A 20,103-nucleotide genomic window follows, 5' to 3' on the forward strand; every position below is an offset into this window, starting at 1 on the left:
GTTTTCTTTTCCATCTGGTGTCTACTCTCAAAGTGCTTAGATTTTACAGTGGACTTTTTATCTTTAAATATACCGTTTTTTTTCCTAATTTCTGTTTTTTAAAAAAGTGTATATATAATTTATATAATGTGGAGTTTTTATATTTATTTTTAAAGAACTTTGAGGAATAAATCTATGTTAAAACCAGGCTGAATACTCTAGACATGGTTATGAAATATAATAAACAATACACATTCAATTTTATATGCATATTGGTAAAGAGTAAGAGCCAATATCTACTTAGTTTGACAGGACCAAAAATGGCAGTTAGCATTATGAATTTTGTTTTAACTTTTTTCTTTCCTTGTCACACAGATTTTATTTATTAAGTGTTTAAGAATAAAGCCAGTTAAAGATTTTGGAATTGTCTCTTCTTTGAAATATGTCTTAATAAAGTGATTGTCTATTAGGAAAGCATCAGAACTTCATGAATAATCATTTCTGTTTTATGGGAAATATGCTGGAACTAACTTGTTTTAAGTCTACTTAATTTAGTGCATGCAAAGATTTGATAAAAGCTTCAGTGAAGTTCTGCAAAAACTGGTGCATAAAGTCAGACGTATGTATAGCAAGATTCATATGTTGTTCAAAATTGTCTCTAAGAAGTGAGTATAAAGTTCACAATAAAAAAGTCAGACAAATTTTCATAAGCCACATGGTGTAATGTCACTATTTGCAGTCTTATAAGTTAGTTTTAAAGCTTTAGTCACAAATACAGAATGAGATTTATTAAAGTACACAAAATTCTTTTCTTCAGTGTATTCATGTTGTATAATTAGGTTATTAGCTACATAATTTGATACATTTTTATGTGGTAAAAACAGTTTAAGTGTTAGCAGCTGCCTCTAAAATAACTTTACACTTATTCAGATTTAAACTATCTAGTGACTTGAGTAAGTAATTATAATTTTGTCGTAACACTATGTAACATATGGTGTTTACATTCTTCTCAAGAGCTCCTTGAGGGGAGAAAAAAAATACAGAAACATCAATATAAATAGTGATTTAAGGAACCAATATGTACAAAGATTAATGGTAGCTAATAGGATATTAAATAGTTGTTAAAGTATTTGAATTTGTCTTATTGGATTATTGAGTTATGAGATTGTATTTTCAGTTGTTTGCTAGGTGCTAGCATCTTTACATAACATGTTCATTTTGAGTAATCTGCTTTCTAAATTGAGGTTTATGGTTTTTTAACTTTATCACAGAATTCATTTCAAGTAGTATATCCCTCTTTCTGAATAACAAAGCATTATTTTATGTCTGTGTTTATATTTTAGACTTCAACATGTATGAGGCAGATAACCCAGTATTTTTTCAATTAAAAAGTATAAGACATAACATTTCTTTTAAGATAATGTTAAAAGTTATAAACACAGTCAAAATTCTAGTATATTCAGGTTTGGTTTTAAAATAGACCGTATTCCAAATATTTGCTCAAAAATTATCTGTTTAGAGTGTTACTCCTGCTAAACCATAAAGACTCTTTAAATCTATGGCTTATCTAAAAAATAACTATAGTACAAGCTTTAATTTCTCGAGCACTTCCAATGGGTTAAACAGACTTTAAGATGTTTTACATATATTTTTCTCAGGAAAAACTCCGTAAATTAGACTAGGCGTCTTTAACCTTATTTTCTATAAGAAGAAACTGAAACTAGAGTCTTTTTTAATATCCCCAGTATATCTCTAATAAATGGCAGAGCCAGAATGATTTCAAAACCCATTGTTTCAAGTACTATGCTATGCTATAAATTGTACTCTACACAATTGTCTGATTCTGTGTCATCTGTCTTAATTGAATGAAGACAGGGACTAGATCAGAGGACCTTTTATGACCACTCAAAGGATGTTTTGACTAGATAGATAATTCAGTATCACAGAGGAGCATATTATCATGATTGCTATTAACAAAACAATGATAATAAATACTTTAAAATAAATCTAATAGCATATAGTTCTTTTTCATTTGCAGTTAACTCCGCTGTTTCTGTGGAATAATTCATCAGACAATTTACCTTGGGATTTAAGAAACATACTGTCTTCTGAATTCACAGGAGAGGAGACTCTTTCCTCTCCAACCTTATCTAGATTGCTTCTAGGGAGTTAGATAAATGTGGGCCTAAAGTATTGTGTTAATCTATGTTTGGATCAGCATAGGTAATATTTACATTTTTAAAAAAATATGATACTCTAATTTCTAGTGATGCATTTTTTTAAATATTAGGGGCAGTTTTTATCCTGGGAAGTGAAAGTTCTGATGCCTAATCTCAAGTGATATTAGCCAATTTGTAAATATTATATTGTCCTGGATCCCAATCCCCTTCCCTGCAGTTTTTTCTCTTCTCTGGATGCGCTCATTCCCTGGTTGATTTCATACTATCTACGGCCTGATGCCTCACAACTATTTTAACTCCATCCCAGACTTACCTGAGTTTCAGACTCATATATATAAATGCCTACTCAGTAGCTCCACTAGTATATCTATTAGGAATCTCCAAATTGATAAAACCATTCAAAATTTTTGATTATTATGCCATTATACCCACCTCACTGTCCTAAATCTATTTCTCTCTGGGTCTACAGATCTCCTTCACCATTTCAGTAAATGATTTTGTGAACTCCTTCATTGTTCCGGCCAAAGGAGAAAAAAAAATTTCATCTTTGACTCTATTCTTCTCATTTCTTCTCACACCCATTCCATCCATCAGCACACGTCAGCTCTGCCTTGAATATATATGAGTATATTCCAAGTCTCTCCATTTCTTCCACTTATACTACCATCATCCTCATCATCTCTCACCCAGAGTGTTGTGTGGTTTCTTACTGGCCTTCCTGTTTCTACCCTTGTCTCCTCTATAATCCATTTTTCACAACGAGCCGGCGTTTTCTTTATAAAAGACAAGTTGTATTGTGTTTTTCCCCTGCTTGAAGCATCCCATCAGACACAAGGTTAAAGTGAAATTAGTTGCCAAGGGCTGTAAGCCTTGTATCTTCTAGCCCGTGGTAGCTTTTCCGATCTCATCTCTGATTTCTCTGGCATGTCTTTTCTAGCTTTGGCCATGCTGACCTCATGTTGTTTCTTACACATAGCAAATTCTCTCCTTCCTCACGACAGTTGTACTAACTTTTCGTTTGTCTCCATTCTTCATTCTCCAGATTATCATACGACTCATTCCATCACTGCATTTAAGAATCTGTGCTGTGTCACAGCACATCAGAAAATCCTACTCCAACTACCCTGCCTAAAATAACTGTCGTATTCCAGCTCCTTTTCCTGATTTATTTTACTTCGTGACATTGATTATTTTTCATAGTACAAAAACCCTTGTCACCTGACATGAAATTATACGTATATATTTAAAACTAGTTTTGCTCAGTAGAATAGAAGGTCAGCATGGGCACAGACTTAATTCACCATTGTTTTCCCAGCTCATACAACAGTGACTGGCACAGAATACCTATTTAATATTTGTTAAATGAAAAAGCTATTATGTCATGTTGTGCTTTAACATGTTTCTATGTATATGCAGTACTTGTATACCTAAGTGTATATATGTGTGTGTGCATCTGATATGCAGAGAGGTAAGGATTTATTATCATTGTTTATGTTAATAGAAATCATGATAATATGCTCTCTTCTGATACTGAATTATCTAATCAAAGCGTCTTTTGAGTTATCATAAATTTAATCTGGTCCCTGTTTTCATCCAGTTAATACAGGTGATGTAGAATTAGCCAGACAATTGTGTACAGTTGAGGTAAAACCTGTATTCCCCCAAAATAGAAAGAATTGGGTGTTTTAATTTGAAGTAACCCAATATGGTGAAGTTATTTAATACTCTGTCTCGTATATCCTTTTTTCCCTTAACTGCATCTAATCTTTTCCTGACTTGATAATCTTGGTAACATTTTTGGTATTTATTCTTACACACAAAAAACGTCTGGAGGTAGCAGCCCAGAGGGGGTAAATAGGGCTGTTCCTGGAGGTTGTCTGGGACCCTGACTCCTGTTATTGTTCTGTCTTGCTTTGCGCATGTCCAACTTCTGTAATAAAGACCACTTTAGTCTAGTGGAGTTCTTGTTTTAAAGCAACGTTCCAAGTAGTAGTAGGGAGGAAATGGGGAAGGTGAAAAGTGACATACTTGTTAGTTGAGCCTCTTCATGTGAAGAGCCCCTCTGGAAATCCCACACAGTACTTCTGCTTATGTGTCATTGGCCAGACCTCACAGCAAAAAAGGCTGGAGAAATGTAATCTTTTGATCAGATACATTACTATCCCCAAAACACCGGGGCTGTGTTACTAGGAAGAAGGGGGAGTGATTACTGATGGACAAATAACAGAATATTTTAAATACATCTCTGAGTTTCTTATAAAGTTTTTCTACTATTGTTATACAGTTATTGGCATATGTTTATTTTTCCATATCTTCCTATACACTCCACCCCCATGTATCACATTATTGTGCTGTCTCTGTAATTTGCCACACTATTTAGCAGTGTATTTTACACAATAGTTAGTCAGTAAATACGTGTTACATTTGTATTCAAATGACAACCCATTAGCTTGATTTCATTAGCACCTTATTCTGGCAGATACTAAAAAGCAGGAGAAGCCTTGTCTTCTTGTGTTGTCAGCACTTCTACAGATATTTTAAAAACAAGAAAAATGAACACAATCTGTTTTTACTGTATTCTCACATAAATGGTCAAATTGCCTACTTAAATTTGAAAGAAAACCCAACTGAGGTATCAATACACTTTGATATTAGCAATGCAAACACTGTTAACTGAGACTTATATTCAATAAAATAAACAAAAACTTGAACCTCCTAAAGTAATTTGTGAATAAAATGGCTATCAGTAACGGTAATGAAGTTAAGCACAGGGAAAAAAAAATTCCAACCATACCTGCTCCCTTGGCTAAATTACATGCAGTGTGGAACTTACATTTCTAAAATATGTTTCCCATTTTACTCAGAATATGTTTTGATTTTACCTAAAAACCAAGCTTTTAAAATACATAAGAAAATATTTAATATGAAAATATTTAATATTTAATTTTAAATGCCAAATATCATCTTCATGTTTTACATAACTTGTAATGATTTCATTAATGTAACATTTGTCTCTATATTCAACTCCTCTACACAGAAATACAAGCAACTTTTCAACATTTTAAGGCATGATTCTTGAAGAATAACTTGCACCAAAATAATCAAGTTAAGTTTTTTAATTGAAGTTAGCTAGTATGGTCTTTTTTAGCATCTAAGTTTCTGAGCAGTCTATAGATTTGTTTTATGACATTACATTATGTAATATGTTCAATTATTCTTGATAGCTTTATGTCATGTGCTAAATAGCCTCTATTTTAAATTTTGAGGTACTTATGATACACACACATGGATTTTCTTACAATTTTTTTTAAAAGAATTGAAAAGTTTTGAAATTAATTATGTTCCCAGTTCTCATGTCAAAGTGTGAACTACTAGAGGACAAGAAGCATATATATATGTATGTGTGTGTGTGTTACCAAACTCAGGTTCGGCTGATCGCTGCTTGAAAGCCAGTACTTGAAAAACAGTTGTTGGTTGGAAAGGAAAGATTGCTTTATTCAGGAGGCCAGCAACCTGGGGAGAAGGCAGACTCATGTCCAAAAACCAATTCCCAAGATTCTGCTCGACCATGAAAGTTTTGAAAAGGAGAATCATTTGGACAGGCTGTCAGAGTCTTCTTGTTTTCCATTGTGTGCAGACTTTCTTCTCATTGGTTGGTGGTGAAGGAACAGGGACATATTCCAAGAATCTTGTGCTCAGCTTGAAGTCACCATCCTCTACCTGGGTGGGGGCCTTAGTTCCCCCGCAGAAGAACTCAAAGGTATTGTTATGTATATTCCTTGAGGAGGAACCAGGACCCTGCTTTATCTCTGCACTATTGTTTCTAGACTGCTTCTCCTTTGTTTCTACATTCCCTCCCTTCCCTGATTAGCAACTGTTTGAATCTGCTCTTTGGAACTCAGGAAGCTGAATAAGGCCTATTTCCTACAAACAAGAAACAAGAAACGGGGACATAGAAAGGCTTTGTACCAAACAGGGTCCTGCTTAGTTTCATATTTATATGTTTATGTCCTCTTTTAAATTTTCATTAAGTACTTATTGAATAAAAGTAATTCTTAAGTTTCATTAGGTACTTTCTGAAGCTATAGTAAAACTAGGTTAAAATGATAAAACGAGGAACACAGAGGACCCTGTATATATATGTTTTCCCACTGATATGAATATATTGTTTAAACTCAAAATAAATTTATGAAGACTCATCAGATTTAAACCCAGATTAAAACTAAGTAATTTGAGGGTAACCCTTTTTCTCTTCTCATCGTAAAAAAAATATTTTCCCTTTATAAAAATATTTATCATGTTCTGCTAGTATTTTGTCCCACTTTTAAAGTGGGATTGGGTAAAAAAAATAAAGCCCTTGTTCTAGGTAGTGCTCCAGGGTCTTGGTCACTTGATCCATGGAACCAAGGGAGCAGAAAAGTGCCAGATTAGAAGTGCACAAATAATTTGTTGCAGGAAAAAAAGTGGGGCACGAGAGGATGGTCATGTCCTAGGTCTCGGACGAGTCCCTGGGACAGCTGCCAAGTGTGGGCTCTTGGCGTCGCACAGGAAAGCATTCAAGAACGAGCCATAGTAAAGTGAAAGAAGGTTTATTCAGGGAGATACACACTCCATAGACAAAAGTGCAGACCATCTCAGAAGGCAAGAGTTGCCAGGGTACAGAGTTGTCAGTTTTTTACAGGGGTGGGTAATTTCATAGGCTAATGAGTGGGATGATTATTCCAACTATTTTGGGGAAGGGGCGTGGATTTCTAGGAATTGGGCCACTGCCCACTTTTTGACCTTTTATGGTCAGGCTTGGAACTGTCATGGTGCCTGTGGGTGTGTCATTTAGCATGCTGATGTGTTACAATGAGCGTATAATGAGGCTCAAGGTCTAGGGGAAGTCAACTTGTCTGCCATCTTGGACCTAGTTGGTTCTAACCAGTTTATGTTGTATCCTCAATGGCTATGTTATTCTTTTAAAGGTTGTGCCCTGCCCCCTTTCTGTCTCAAATTCACGTCAAAGGAACTAATTGCAAGGGGACTCCAGCTACTCTAGGTACACAGGAAAGGGACTAGCTCTTGCACTTCTATTTCAGTTTTAACAGTGGTAAGCTAAGCCAGGGAGAGCATTAAAGAGGCCATGGAGTTTTCTCTTTGAAATTTTGATACTTCCTTCTATATTTAAATGTGGCATAAAGCATAAAATAGTCAAAGCTCAAAGTGGGAAGGAGGACTACTGAGCCCATGATAGTCCCCGTTTCTTGTATCAAGAATCAGCCCCTTTTTCTCCCATCACGAAAAAAAGAACTGAATTATATTTTTGTAGTAAAAAAAATAGAGATGTAAAGTAAAAAAAAAAAATTATAGTGCTTCTTATCTTTGATATGCTAATGGGAAAAATTGCTTAGTAATTTAAAACATATTAGTAACAGAATAAAAAAATGTAAACCTTTTATATTAGGGAAAAAATAAATTGGCTATCATCTAATACACAAATATTTAAATGCACTGATAAATGATAATTTCTCAAAAAAGCATCCAAATAGATTGAGTTGCATACATACAATTTAGATAGCAGCTATAAAATCTACCATGCACCTGATACTTAATTTTACTATTTATACAATAAACTATTTATTTATGATGCTATGGGAGACAACAACTATCCCTTTCCTTTATCTGTCTAAGCTCTTGACTAGAATCCCTATAACAGACACATTAAAGAGCAAAAAGCATACAAATATATTTAATCTAAGTTTTTCATGACACAGGGGCCTTCATGAGGAAGTGAAGACACAAAGAAACAGTTAAAACCGAGTGCTTTTATGCTAGGTCTGATGAAGAGTGGACAGTTGTGGAAAGATATGATAGGACAAAGAGTATGAGGTGAGTGTAGTAAAACGGCGGAACTGTAGCAAGGCTTGTTTGTTCAGATTCTCTCTGTGTCTCTTGTCTTCAGAGATGAAGAAGATGCTCTTTTCCCCCAGGTAAAGGAAGGGCACCTCTCACAGGAGGGTTTTATGACCTGCTTCAACGGAAGGTCAGAAAGTCCTTCCTGCACATGCCACTTCTCAGATTCTTCAACTTGAAATATTTAATGTGCCGTTGTGCCATCTTTGGGGAGTAGTGTGTCCTGAACCCCTTCAATGCCAAACCAAACATGATTTTTAAGTATGTTTTCCAACATGCTCTCAATGATTTTACGTCATTTGTTCAGGTCAACAGATATGTATTCAGCCTTCCTAACCAGAGTGTCGTGCCAGACCCTGTAAAGCAGCGGTCCCCAGCCTTTTTGGCGCCTGGGACCGGGGGTGGGGGGAGGGGGGATGGTTTGGGGATGATTCAAGTGCATTGTATTTACTGTGCACTTTATTTCTATTATTATTACATTGTAATATATAATGAAATAATTCTACAACTCACCATAATGCAGGATCAGTGGGAGCCCTGAGCTTGTTTTCCTGTAACTAGATGGTCCCATCTGGGGGTGACGGGAGACAGTGACACCCGACGTGTGTTGCTTATGTCCAGTCTACTCTGTAATCTCGTTTCGGTTGCCGTCACTGCAGAAAACCCTGCTTCCAAAGATAGGATGTTGGAAATGGAAGCAGGCTCTTCAGTGCTTTTGTGGCAATCTCAGGATATTCCACCTTGACTTTAATCCAGAATGTATGGAGATTTGAAGTTGTCTCAGACATACTTTTAAGGCCACCGTCATTTGAGATCTCAAGCAGTTGATCCTCTTCTAGCCACGGACAAAGTCGATTCACCTGGCTTATTCACAAATGGGTCGCGGATCCATTCCTTCCCAGTTTGGGGGTCTTTTGTGGTTGGGAAGTAATGCTCAAACTCTTTTGAAAGCTGAGGTAGGTGATCCTGCACCAACTGGGAGAAAGAAGGCCCTGGCTCAGTCTCTTTCAAAATCTCTGCTAATGTCTGAAATATGTCAAAATTCCCAATGTTCACTCGTCACCCCCATAATTCCGGTTTGGCTTTGAATGTAACCACTTTCTCTATCGATTTGAATACAGTTGTCATTCTTCCCGGAAGTGACAAATTGAGTTCATTGAGCAGGTTGAATATGTCACACAGGTAAGCAAGTTTTGCGACCCATTCTCTGTCACTGAAATGTGCTGCCAGTGGTGACTGTTTTCTAAAAGAAATCTCTGGAGCGGCTCTTGTAACTCAAAAACTCTGGCCAGTGATCTACCTTTAGAAAGCCATCTCACTTCTGTGTATAAGAGAACACGTGTGTGCTCTGCGTCCGTCTCCTCACAGAGCTGCGCAGACGTGAGTTAAGGGCGTGTACTTTAATGTGGTTGATAATTTTAATCACATCCTGCAAAACGTTGTTAAGTTCAGGTGACATTTTTTGGCTAGCCAGCATTTCTCTATGGATGACACAGTGCATAGACTCACATTCAGAAACAACCTCTTTGACCCGAGTAGTGAAACCACAAAGCCATCCAGTCACGGCAGCCGCTGCGTCCGTGTATACACTGACACAAAATGACCAATTCGGTTTTCCTGGTATGAAATCATTCAAAGACTTGAATAGTTCTGCAGCTGTGGTGTTGGTTGGCAGCAAAAATGCACATAACATATCCTCATGCACATCCTCCTGAAAAATATATCGCACAAAAACAAGCGTTGTTGCCTTGTTGTCAACGTCGGTAGACTCATCAACCTGGATTAATTCTCTCTTAAAGAGTTATGCCTCAGTATCCTCTGCTGTTTCATCAATTCGTGTAGTTACGGTGCTAGCCGAAAGAGGAACACGTGCCACCTTTTGAACTGCAGCCTCTCCTAAAAGTTCATGGCAAATGTCCTTAGCAGCAGGCAGGATCAACTCTTCACCAAAAGTAAAGGGCTTCTTAGCTTTAGCAATGTGGTTAGCCGCTAAGAATAATGCTCTCAGTGCAGAAACATTTGATGAAGTGGTGGCCTTGAATAATTGCTTCTGTTCTTCATGTTCACATATTTTTCTTTTGAAAAACTCCAAAGGATTGTCTTTTAATGCAGGGTGCTTGGTCTCCATGTGGCGAAGCAGTTTTGAAGGTTTCATGGCTTTGTTGGATAACCAATCAGCACGCATTAAACAAAGCGGGCTTGGAGAATGTGAATCACTTGTTGCAATGAACCCGTAATTTAAGTAGGACTCTTGGTATTTTGTTTTAAATGCAGCTTTCTTTTTGTTGACAGTCTTCAAGCCTTCTGCTGTCTCATCCTTGGGTCTTTCCCCCTTTCCAAAGAAGCTCACCAGCGACATTTGTGTTTTACTCATTTTGGCTAGGGTTAGCTTGTGGGCTTACCAAAACTGTGACTGAGACAAGTGCGCAGTGTGGGAAAGGAAGTGGTAAATAAAATAATGGGCGGGCCACGTGCAGACTAAAGTAAGTGTTGGATTCTGACTTAAAGCCTGCCACCAGATGCAGCTGTGCAACTGAAGTACGTCAACTCACTTGCCACTATAAAGCCTGCCACCAGATGCAGCTTGTCCCTTGCCACTCACTGATAGGGTTTTGATATGAGTCTGCAAGCAGTTGATTTATTTTGGTCTCTGTGCAGTCACACCTCTCTGCTAATGATGATCTGTATTTGCAGCCACTCCCCAGCTCTAGCATCACCGCCTCAGCTCCACCTCAGATCGTCAGGCATTAGATTCTCATAAGAAGCATGTAACCTAGATCCCTCACGTGTGCAGTTCACAGTAGGGTTCACACTCCTATGAGAATCTAATGCCACCACTGATCTGACAGGAGGCGGAGCTCAGGTGGTAATGCGAGCGATGGGGAGCGGCTCTAAATACGGATGAAGCTTCGCTCACTGGCCTGCCGCTCACCTCCTGCTGTGCGGCCCGGTTCCTAATAGGCCACCGACCGGTAGCGGTCCATGGCCCGGGGGTTGGAGACCCCTGCTGTAAAGGATGCTAAAGTGAGGAAGATGCAGTGTGTTGAATAAGAAAATAATACAACAGTACTATAATCAGATGACTAAGATAGTGAACTGAGAGAACTTCTCATGTCTCATGGTGATGGTTAGGCAGGATAAACTGTTTGGAGGGAGAAGCAGCTTACCGACATTTGTGACTATGATATCTGAATTTTCCCCCTTTCACCATCATCTTTTAGCACCATTCTACTGGCTCCCTTCAGTCCCTTTTCTCTTAAATCCTTTCTTGTCTCCTCTATTAGAACAACTTGTGCCTCCTTATAAGCTATCTGTATAACCAAAGCTTAGTCATCATTAAGTCAAAGATCCACTATTACATTTTTTGAGTAATATTTTCAGACACCAACACTTCCTCCCAAGTAGTAGACTGTATCTTTCTTTTGTGCTTTTCCTCTGTACCTCTCAAAACAAGCTCAGTTATAGTACCTATGCCAGTGCATTGGAGTAATTCCCTATGTTTCTTCATTAGACTATTATTGATCTGATGGTTGGTATGATGTCTTATTTATCTCAGAATTGGTTGTGCATAATGCATTGTCTACAGTGCCTAATTAATAATAGACTTTCAATAAATCTCACTGAATAGGAAGGATAACTAGAAAATGACATTCAGGTTTTTCAGGATGTTGGAGAAATAGAAAAAAAAAAACAAGAACAAAAACAAAAAACCTCAAGCTACTTCAGTAAAAGTGAGTTTATTTTATAAATAAAACAGGGAATTAAGGAGGAAAATAATAGCCTCAGAAGCAAAATAAGCAGAACCAGTGGTGTGCTGGTAAATGGTTAATAATCAGCCCTTTAAGGAGAAACGGATTTGTAGCATCTGCCAGTTTCTATGGTGCCCTTGCTCCACCATGGCCAATTTCAAGCTACCAGGTCAAGTCTCTGAAGTTGGAGTTGGGAAAAGGTGAGTACAGTCAGCTCTTGCAAACTCGTGTAAGGCGACTCCAGCAAAGAACTCGTGGCGAACTGGAAAATCATCATCCTCTAGTAGTCACTGTGGTTCTCATGGTCTGATATGCAACGGTCACCACATTAGTCGACCAAACTCTTTACTCCTTTTCTGTGCTGCTTTTCTTTATCTGCTTCTTCTCCTCCACTATTGCCTAATTTCTCTCAATTTTCCTTTGTTCCTAGCCGGTAACTTCTGTTTAGGATTGGCTTCTGTTGTCACATAATTCCCATCATGTCATGACTTCTGTTCACTGATGTTTATATGCTTCTTTCATACCTAATATCTATTTGTCATACGTACATTTGGGATGGCTGATATTCAAACAGTTGAGAGACATTTTTATTGATTTGGCAAGTTACTGTCTAGTATAAAATGCCAAAGTTAGTGCCCTCATTAATATTCTCTCCTATGTTTCTGCCAAGGTCAGCTTGAGGGCCAAGCTGCACCTACCCCTGGCATCACAGAATTACCTGATATGATAAAACGAAACTTTTTAAATGAAGAACTTCTCAGAAACAGCTATAGGAATGGCAAGTTCTCTGATGTTTTACTCTGTACGGATAGCCTTTCTATGAGAGGGGAACATAAGGTAGACTGTATATTTTTCAAGGACAGAGAAGAGCAGGTGCCAGAATTAATAAATTTCTATGATTCTAGTGTTTTCGTATGTATAAAATACTGGTGATATAATCTGATTGCACAGAATAATTAGAATTTTCCTGTAAGCTTGATCTCATGGTCACAAATTGTGACTGCTTTTTCCTAAACGTCCAGATACTACCTTTAAATGAAAGGCAAGCAGAAAACCTGAATTCATAGATTTCTGAAACATCTTGGAAGAGTGGAACTATGAGCCATACATAAGCATTTTTAAAAATTAATTAATTAAACTTTTTATTTTATATTGTAGTATAGTTGATTAACAATGTTGTGTTAGTTTCAGGTGTGTACAGCAAAGTGATTCAGTTATACATATACATGTATCTATTCTTTTTCAAATTCTTTTCCATTGAGGTTGTTACATAATATTGAGCAGAGTTCCCTGTGCTATACAGTAAGTCCTTGTTGACTATCCATTTTAAATATAGCAGTGTGTACATGTCAGCATTTCTAAACATCTATATATCTTATATAAATATGTGTATATTCTAATTGTGTATGTATATATATATGCAAATAATTAAATGTGTATATACATATAAATGAATTAAATGTGTATATATATATGTATATATCTATTCAGAAATAGAAAACCTACATCTTTATACACAAAACTGATTTAATTCTTTTCAACATTCTCCTCACCACCACCACACATACACCACAAGTGTATATTAGTAAAAAAGCAATGATGAATAGATGAAGAACAACTTTATAGATTTCACAAAATTTACAAAATATAAGAAGTTTGAGTTAAAGAAAGGTACACTTAAATGGTTAAAATAGCTGTATTGAACTACTTAATTGTCATAAAATGAATTTTTAAAATTATGTTTTAATATTATAAAAGATCACAGACAAAGTATAAATATTTTACTAAGAAACTTTATAAATATGCATTTGTTTAGTCTTATGTACCAAGTTAAAGTAGTCCTTTGCATGAAAGCAACCTAAATATCCATCAACAGAAGAATGGATAAAGAAGATGTGGTACATATATACAATGGAATATTACTGAGCCATAATAAGGAACCAAATTGTGTCATTTGCAGAGACGTGGATGGATCTAGAGACTGTCATACAGAGTGAAGTAAGTCAGAAAGAGAAAAACAAATATCATATAATATCGCTTGTATGTGGAATCTAGAAAAATGGTACAGATAAACTTATTTGCAAAGCAGAAATAGAGACACCGTTGTAGGGAACAAAAGCATGGATACCAAAGGGGGAAGGGAAGGGTGGGATGAATTGGGAGATTGGGATTGACATATTTACACTACTATGTATAAAATAGATAACTATGAGAACCTACTGTATAGCACAGGGAACTCTGCTCAATGCTCTGTGGTGACCTAAATGGGAAGGAAGTCCAAAAAAAGAGGGGCTATGTGTATATGTATAGATGATTCACTTTGCTCTACAGCAGAAACTAACACAACATTGTAAAGCAACTATACTCCAATAAAAATTAATAATTAAAAAAAGAATAGCACATGAAGTTCAAAAGCAGAAAAAATTGAATAAAAAATAAATAAAAAATAAAGTAGTCCTTTAAGTAATAATTATTGGCTATTTAGAATAAGACACACAAGATATATAATGAATAAATGAGTAAATGAAGTAATACATGCCATTTTGGGTTGAAAGTGTCTATAATTTTAACCAGTAAATTATTTTAAAAATACACTCAAATTAAGATGTTACATTCACTTACAATATGAATGCTGACTGTATATAATTTCACTCTTTTTTTCACATTTGAATTAATGCTACTGTTAATAAGATTTTACCATTAACATCTAGTAGGGGCAGATATGAGATAGGAGATCATTTATATTTTCCTATCATATAAAATGTACACTCTTCTTCAGTAATTTGAATTTTTATCTTGTCATTTTGGGTCTTTTACAACATTTATTATCATAGTTAATAAAAGTAATAGATTGTCTATTAATATTTGAAAAATGGCAAAAAGTAAACAATAATACTATTTCTAATTCATTTAATACAATGAACAAGTATTTTGTCTGATTTATTGTTAACAAATTATTGATAATAGCCAACTAGTAAAAAACTAGAATATAAATAGAACTAATCTGGGAAGCTGTTCAGCTGCCTTTGAGAAGCTTAAAGACCACCACTTGGGGCTTCCCTGGTGGCGCAGTGGTTGAGAATCTGCCTGCTAATGCAGGGTACACGGGTTCGAGCCCTGGTCTGGGAAGATCCCACAGGCCGCGGAGCAACTGGGCGCGTGAGCCACAACTACCGAGCCTGCACGTCTGGAGCCTGTGCTCCGCAACGAGAGATGCCGCGACGCTGAAAGGCCCGCGCACCGCGATGAAGAGTGGCCCCCTCTTGCCGCAACTAGAGAAAGCCCTAGCACAGAAACAAAGACCCAACATAGCAATCAATCAATCAATCAATAAAAAATAAATCTTTAAAAGACCACCACTTGGTCTTTAAGTATAGACAGCATCACTGATAAAGCTGCATGTATGGAACACACCAAAAATACTGGTTATTTTTTCCTTAGGTATCTTATGCCTACAGAGCTATCACTTGTCACCTAATGACGGCAGTGCATGAGGTGTGGGCTGCATGGAGTGTAATGGCAGGCCTCATTTAAACAGAGAGCAAAGCAGAGTATCAAGGCCATAATATGTTCTCTGTAAGAAGTGAAGTGTTTATTAAAATAAAAGTGTAAAATTTTTAAACTATTCATTATAATAATAACTTAATAAAACTTAACCAATTAAGCTGTTTAACAGAACAATGAAGAAAATTAATTTATGCCATGTTTGGAAACTATTTTTCTCAACAAGGGAATTCGTTGAAAATCCCTAGCCCATGATTTCCTAAAAAATCACTTGTAACTTGGATATTAGTAGCAATTCAGGCTCTCTTTTCTGCTGGCCTATGTCACTTCCAAATACTTTAATGATGACATTGTATTGTTAACCAATAAGAATTTGTCACTGCCTACTAAACTGACCAACCATTTTGTAAATACGAAATAATTTTCTTTATTCTATGAAGTATCTCATTGTTTCATTCTCCTTTGGCGGCCTATACTTCTTTCTTTTCTCAAATGAAATGTAGAGGAAAAAATCATGGCAACCCATTGTGTCTGCAACAATCTCTGTAAAATACTTCTGTCCAAGGTTCTTTCCAATCAGGAACACAATTCTTAGCAAACGGGTCACTAACTCACTTAATTAACTCTCTCCTGTGTTCTCAGAGGTGTTTCTACATCGAGCTTGAATTGGCTTATTATTTGACAAACTGTACAAGGCCTTTGGGAAACCTGTTTTTAACAAAAATGGGTTCTTAAATAGCCTTTGGTCTCCTTAAAGGATTCTGAATAACTGCATAAAATCCTAATACACTTATTAGCAGTGCATCTGTATGCAGATTTTAAACAGAATGAGAGATAAATTTCTTTCCTGACTCCCGAAGGGGCATCCTAATTTTGTGTTTCTTTAAACATTTCTTGACCTATGAACACTTAATATACAGATATTTTACCCAAGGATCACTCCAGAACTTTGACAATTAAGAAATACACCTGAAGACTTGTTTAGGATTCTCTGTACTCTTCTTTGTTAGAATCTGGGATTCAGAGGTTTAAAGGAGAGCCTTCCCCTCTTTCCATTTTTCTTACTCAGACAACTTTTAAAAAAATATTTATTCTTTTCCAGTTACTCCACTGTAGTAAGGATTGCAAAGTCAATTGAGCCATGGTTTCTTTCCTCTAAGAAATTGCATTCTAGTGAGGAGTGGGGCAAGAAACAAACAAACTACAATTATAGGCTAGATTGTTAAGGGTTAAAATAGATTTTTAAGTAAACACATCTAATTTTGACCAAGAGATTCCATATTTCCCAGAAAGCTAATATTTGAGCTGAATTTTTAATAATAAGTCAGATTGTGCTAGAATAGGGAAAGGCCATTCTGAGCAGAAGGGAAGATGGTGGAAGCATGGAGGTAAGTACAGTCTGTGTGAAGTCGTACAAGTAGTTCATGACTGTTAGCTGTATGGGTTCCTATAATGGGAGGCGGTTGAAGCCAAAAGAGTAGGCAGGATCACTGAAAACATTGGAGGAAGAAAAGGGGATGCATATATTACATTTTCATAAACTTACCTAGACAGAAACTTCTAGAACATAAATTGTTTGAAATTTGGAGACTTGCAATATGCCAAAAATCTAAACAAGAAACTCATCAATCTTAATGAAACAGCCTACCCATGTGTGAACATAGCAGGTAAGTCTTTCTAATGCAGATGGATACTCTCTTTATGAAAATATAGTTGACTCTTGAACAACTCAGGGGTTAATCCAAGTATAATTTATAGTCGGCCCTCCACATCTGTGGAGTCAACCAACCTTGCAGATTGTGTAGTACTGTATTATTACTATTGAAAAATATCACCTTATAAGTGGACCTGTACAGTTCAAACTCATGTTGTTCAAGGGGCAGTTGAACACACAGTTTCCCCAATTCATGTAAAATGTTCTTTATGCAAAAGTTTTATTTATAAATCAGATTTTCAGGATTGTGTATATTAAGCAACACCAGGTACAACTAAGTAGAAGTAAAATATCTTAACACTTAAACAGAAATTAATTGATTTTATTTGTATATATTACCTATTTGTAATAAATTGTATACAAATAATTTGAAGTAAATCATAATCAAAAGGACCTTGTCCTTATGTGACAAATGCCATCTGGTATTAAAATTAAACGTTATACACATACGTACACATTAATGGAGTTTAGTTTTTTTTTTCTGGAGTCTTTCTCTGTGTTCACAAATTCTGACAGTAACTCGTATTTATCTCTCCATTGATACAGAAGTAGAGACAGTTAAAGATATAAAACATTTATGGACCCTTAAGGACCCTTAAATTTTGTGCACTAGAGCTCATATGAGATGTGTTCTATCTATACTCTGTGGTTTAGGAGATCCAGAGCAATTCATCACTACTTTCACACTCAGTTCAACTTAAGATGAATTACCTGTTGAATGTGATTGTACTACAGAGCAAGTTGAATGCCGTTTATCTGACTAGAGAATGGTACCCAGCTATCTCACAGATGCTCTGTGCATCATTCAAATTTCAAAAAATGTGTATGATAGTCATTATCTTAACATTCGCGATATTTGCCCAGCGGAGCCTTCTGGAGTGATCCCATAAGAAGACATTTAAAGAAATGTGCAGTGTAACAGATGCATTGTTCTGCTTTTCTGTGTTCCTACAGTTTTTTTTTTGTTTTGTTTTTTTAAGGTATAGTAAACTAATCTGAAAATAATTTAGCAATAGTGCAACTCTTCACAATTCTAAAAGAGGCAAAATGCAAAATATAGAACATTTTTTTGTAGAGTGAAGGCATCATAACATGATTGTATTTGAACTTTGGATTTGCCATTTCTTTGATGATTGAAATAATATTATAGGTTTAAACGGTTAGTTTTTCTGCTTTGAAAATTATCTGTGATCTTTTTTAATCCCTAGAAATCAGTTGAGCTCCAGTTTGCTGATGCTAAACTAAACCAAATGGTTGTCCTAACGGTGAACTCAAAAGGCTACTTTTTTGTGAATATCTTTGTGTGTGTTATTAAGTAGATTGCTGAGAAAAATGTAATTTTTACCAAGTTATATATTAGATCATTCATATCTAGGCTGCCTTTCTTGGTCATTCTAACTTACTCTCTCTTACTTGGACCACTTGCCCTTGGGAAGATTCCGTGTTATGAGGCAGCCCTATAGACACACTCATGTTAGTGAGCTTGGAAGAGGGTGCTTTAGCTCGAGTTGATCTGTATTCGAGAAGACTGCAGCCCTGGCTTATATCTTGATTACAACCTCGAGAGACCTTAAGCCCAACACCCAGCTAAACCACACCCAGATTCCTAACTCACAGAAGCTGAATGAGATAATAAATATTCTATTTGTTACACACCTACAGATGATTAATACCACACTCAATATATGTTTGGTACTAAATATGTGAGTGGAAGGTCAAAAACTTGCAATCACAAAAGGAAAAATTAGGGCATATAAGGATTACCATTTTTAGACTGGGTCATATGTCATTTAGATTAATATTTCAGTAACATATATGTCAAAGAATGAGTTATTAAACAAGATTTTCAGTATCTTAATGTTATCCTCAATTGTTAGGAAAAAAGCCCAAAGCAAATTATCTTCCTTGTATTATCTATTATTTATTTGTTATCCTTTGGTGTATACAGAGGTTACCATCTACTGTACCAATCACTGTCTTCCTTTTTCTTCCTCTCATTTTCTCTTCTTCCACTGACCCCCTTATCCAAATCTCTCCCTGGCACTTTCTGTCTTCCTGTTACTCAGTTGCTTCATTCTTGCCTTCTTTCTCATGAGCTGCTTTTTCTCTTTCACACATGTACACACTCACAAAAGCACAACCACATGCAAATGACAAAGAAACTGAGTTACTGACAAAGTCAAACTCTAGGAGTCAAATAAAATTTCATGCTCAATAGTTTACTAAAAGTCTGAATGGAACAAGTCATTTGAACAATAATGCAAATGAAATCTATCACTTAAGTTAGGAAAACAGTAGTTTTGATGTTTTTCATTCGTTTCAAAGGAAAAAAAAGTACTAGAGGCAAGAGATATTTTAAAAATTTATTTAGAACCTAATGATTATCCTGCACATACAGAATATTGTTCTTTTGTGGGACTGCTTTTGCTGTCATAAATATAGCTATGGACTTTTTAATGCATTATTTGTTATTTAGCCTTTTATATAGCTATAATTTTAAAGTGCTTACATGCTGCTAATATTTACATAAATTTTCCTAATTATCACCTGTTGGTTTTTGTCTTAATCAGCTCAGGCTGCTGTAACTAAATACCATAGACTGGGTGGCTTAAACAACATATACTTATTCTCACAGTTCTGGAGGCTGGGAAGGCCAAGATCAAGGTGCCAGCAAATTTGATTCCTTCAAAGGGCCCCTTCCTGGCATGCAGGTAGCCTCCTTCTTATTCTGTCCTCATATGACAGACAGAGAAAGAGAGAGAAAACTCTAGTCTCTCTGCCTCTTTTTAGGAGGACCCTAATTCCATTATGAGGCCCCACCCTCACGACCTCATCTAACTTACTTCGGTGGTTAGACTTCAGCATATGAATTGGTGGGACAGTTATTCAGTCCATAATAGTCTTATCTTTAGAATAAAATCTCTTTATTAGAAAAAAAAAATTCCTATTTTATTTCTAATGGTATTTTTGTTTATTTATAAAACATGTTATTCTAAAGCTATTAGTTTAATTTATTAAATTTATCACCCAAATATTCAAAGAAATAAAAATATATTTTACATTATTTGTTATACATAATGCT

At 36.0% G+C, this 20,103-nt stretch overlaps 1 protein-coding gene across 10 annotated transcripts in view; it reads left to right on the forward strand.

Moving 5' to 3' along the window:
* CCSER1 (coiled-coil serine rich protein 1) overlaps positions 1 to 20,103 on the forward strand; it is a 1,297,084-nt gene that overhangs the window by 556,423 nt on the left and 720,558 nt on the right. For 6 of the 10 annotated variants that reach the window (XM_082391649.1, XM_082391651.1, XM_082391654.1 and 3 more), the window contains exon 8: positions 5,797 to 5,919. The exons of the other annotated variants lie outside the window; for them this stretch is intronic. In XM_082391649.1, coding sequence (XP_082247775.1) covers positions 5,797 to 5,919 — 123 coding nt within the window. The remainder of the gene's footprint in view (positions 1 to 5,796; positions 5,920 to 20,103) is intronic. 10 annotated transcript variants of the gene reach the window in all.

This window comes from Balaenoptera borealis, assembly GCF_965194805.1.
Source record: "Balaenoptera borealis genome assembly, chromosome: 4".
Lineage (NCBI taxonomy): Eukaryota > Metazoa > Chordata > Mammalia > Artiodactyla > Balaenopteridae > Balaenoptera > Balaenoptera borealis.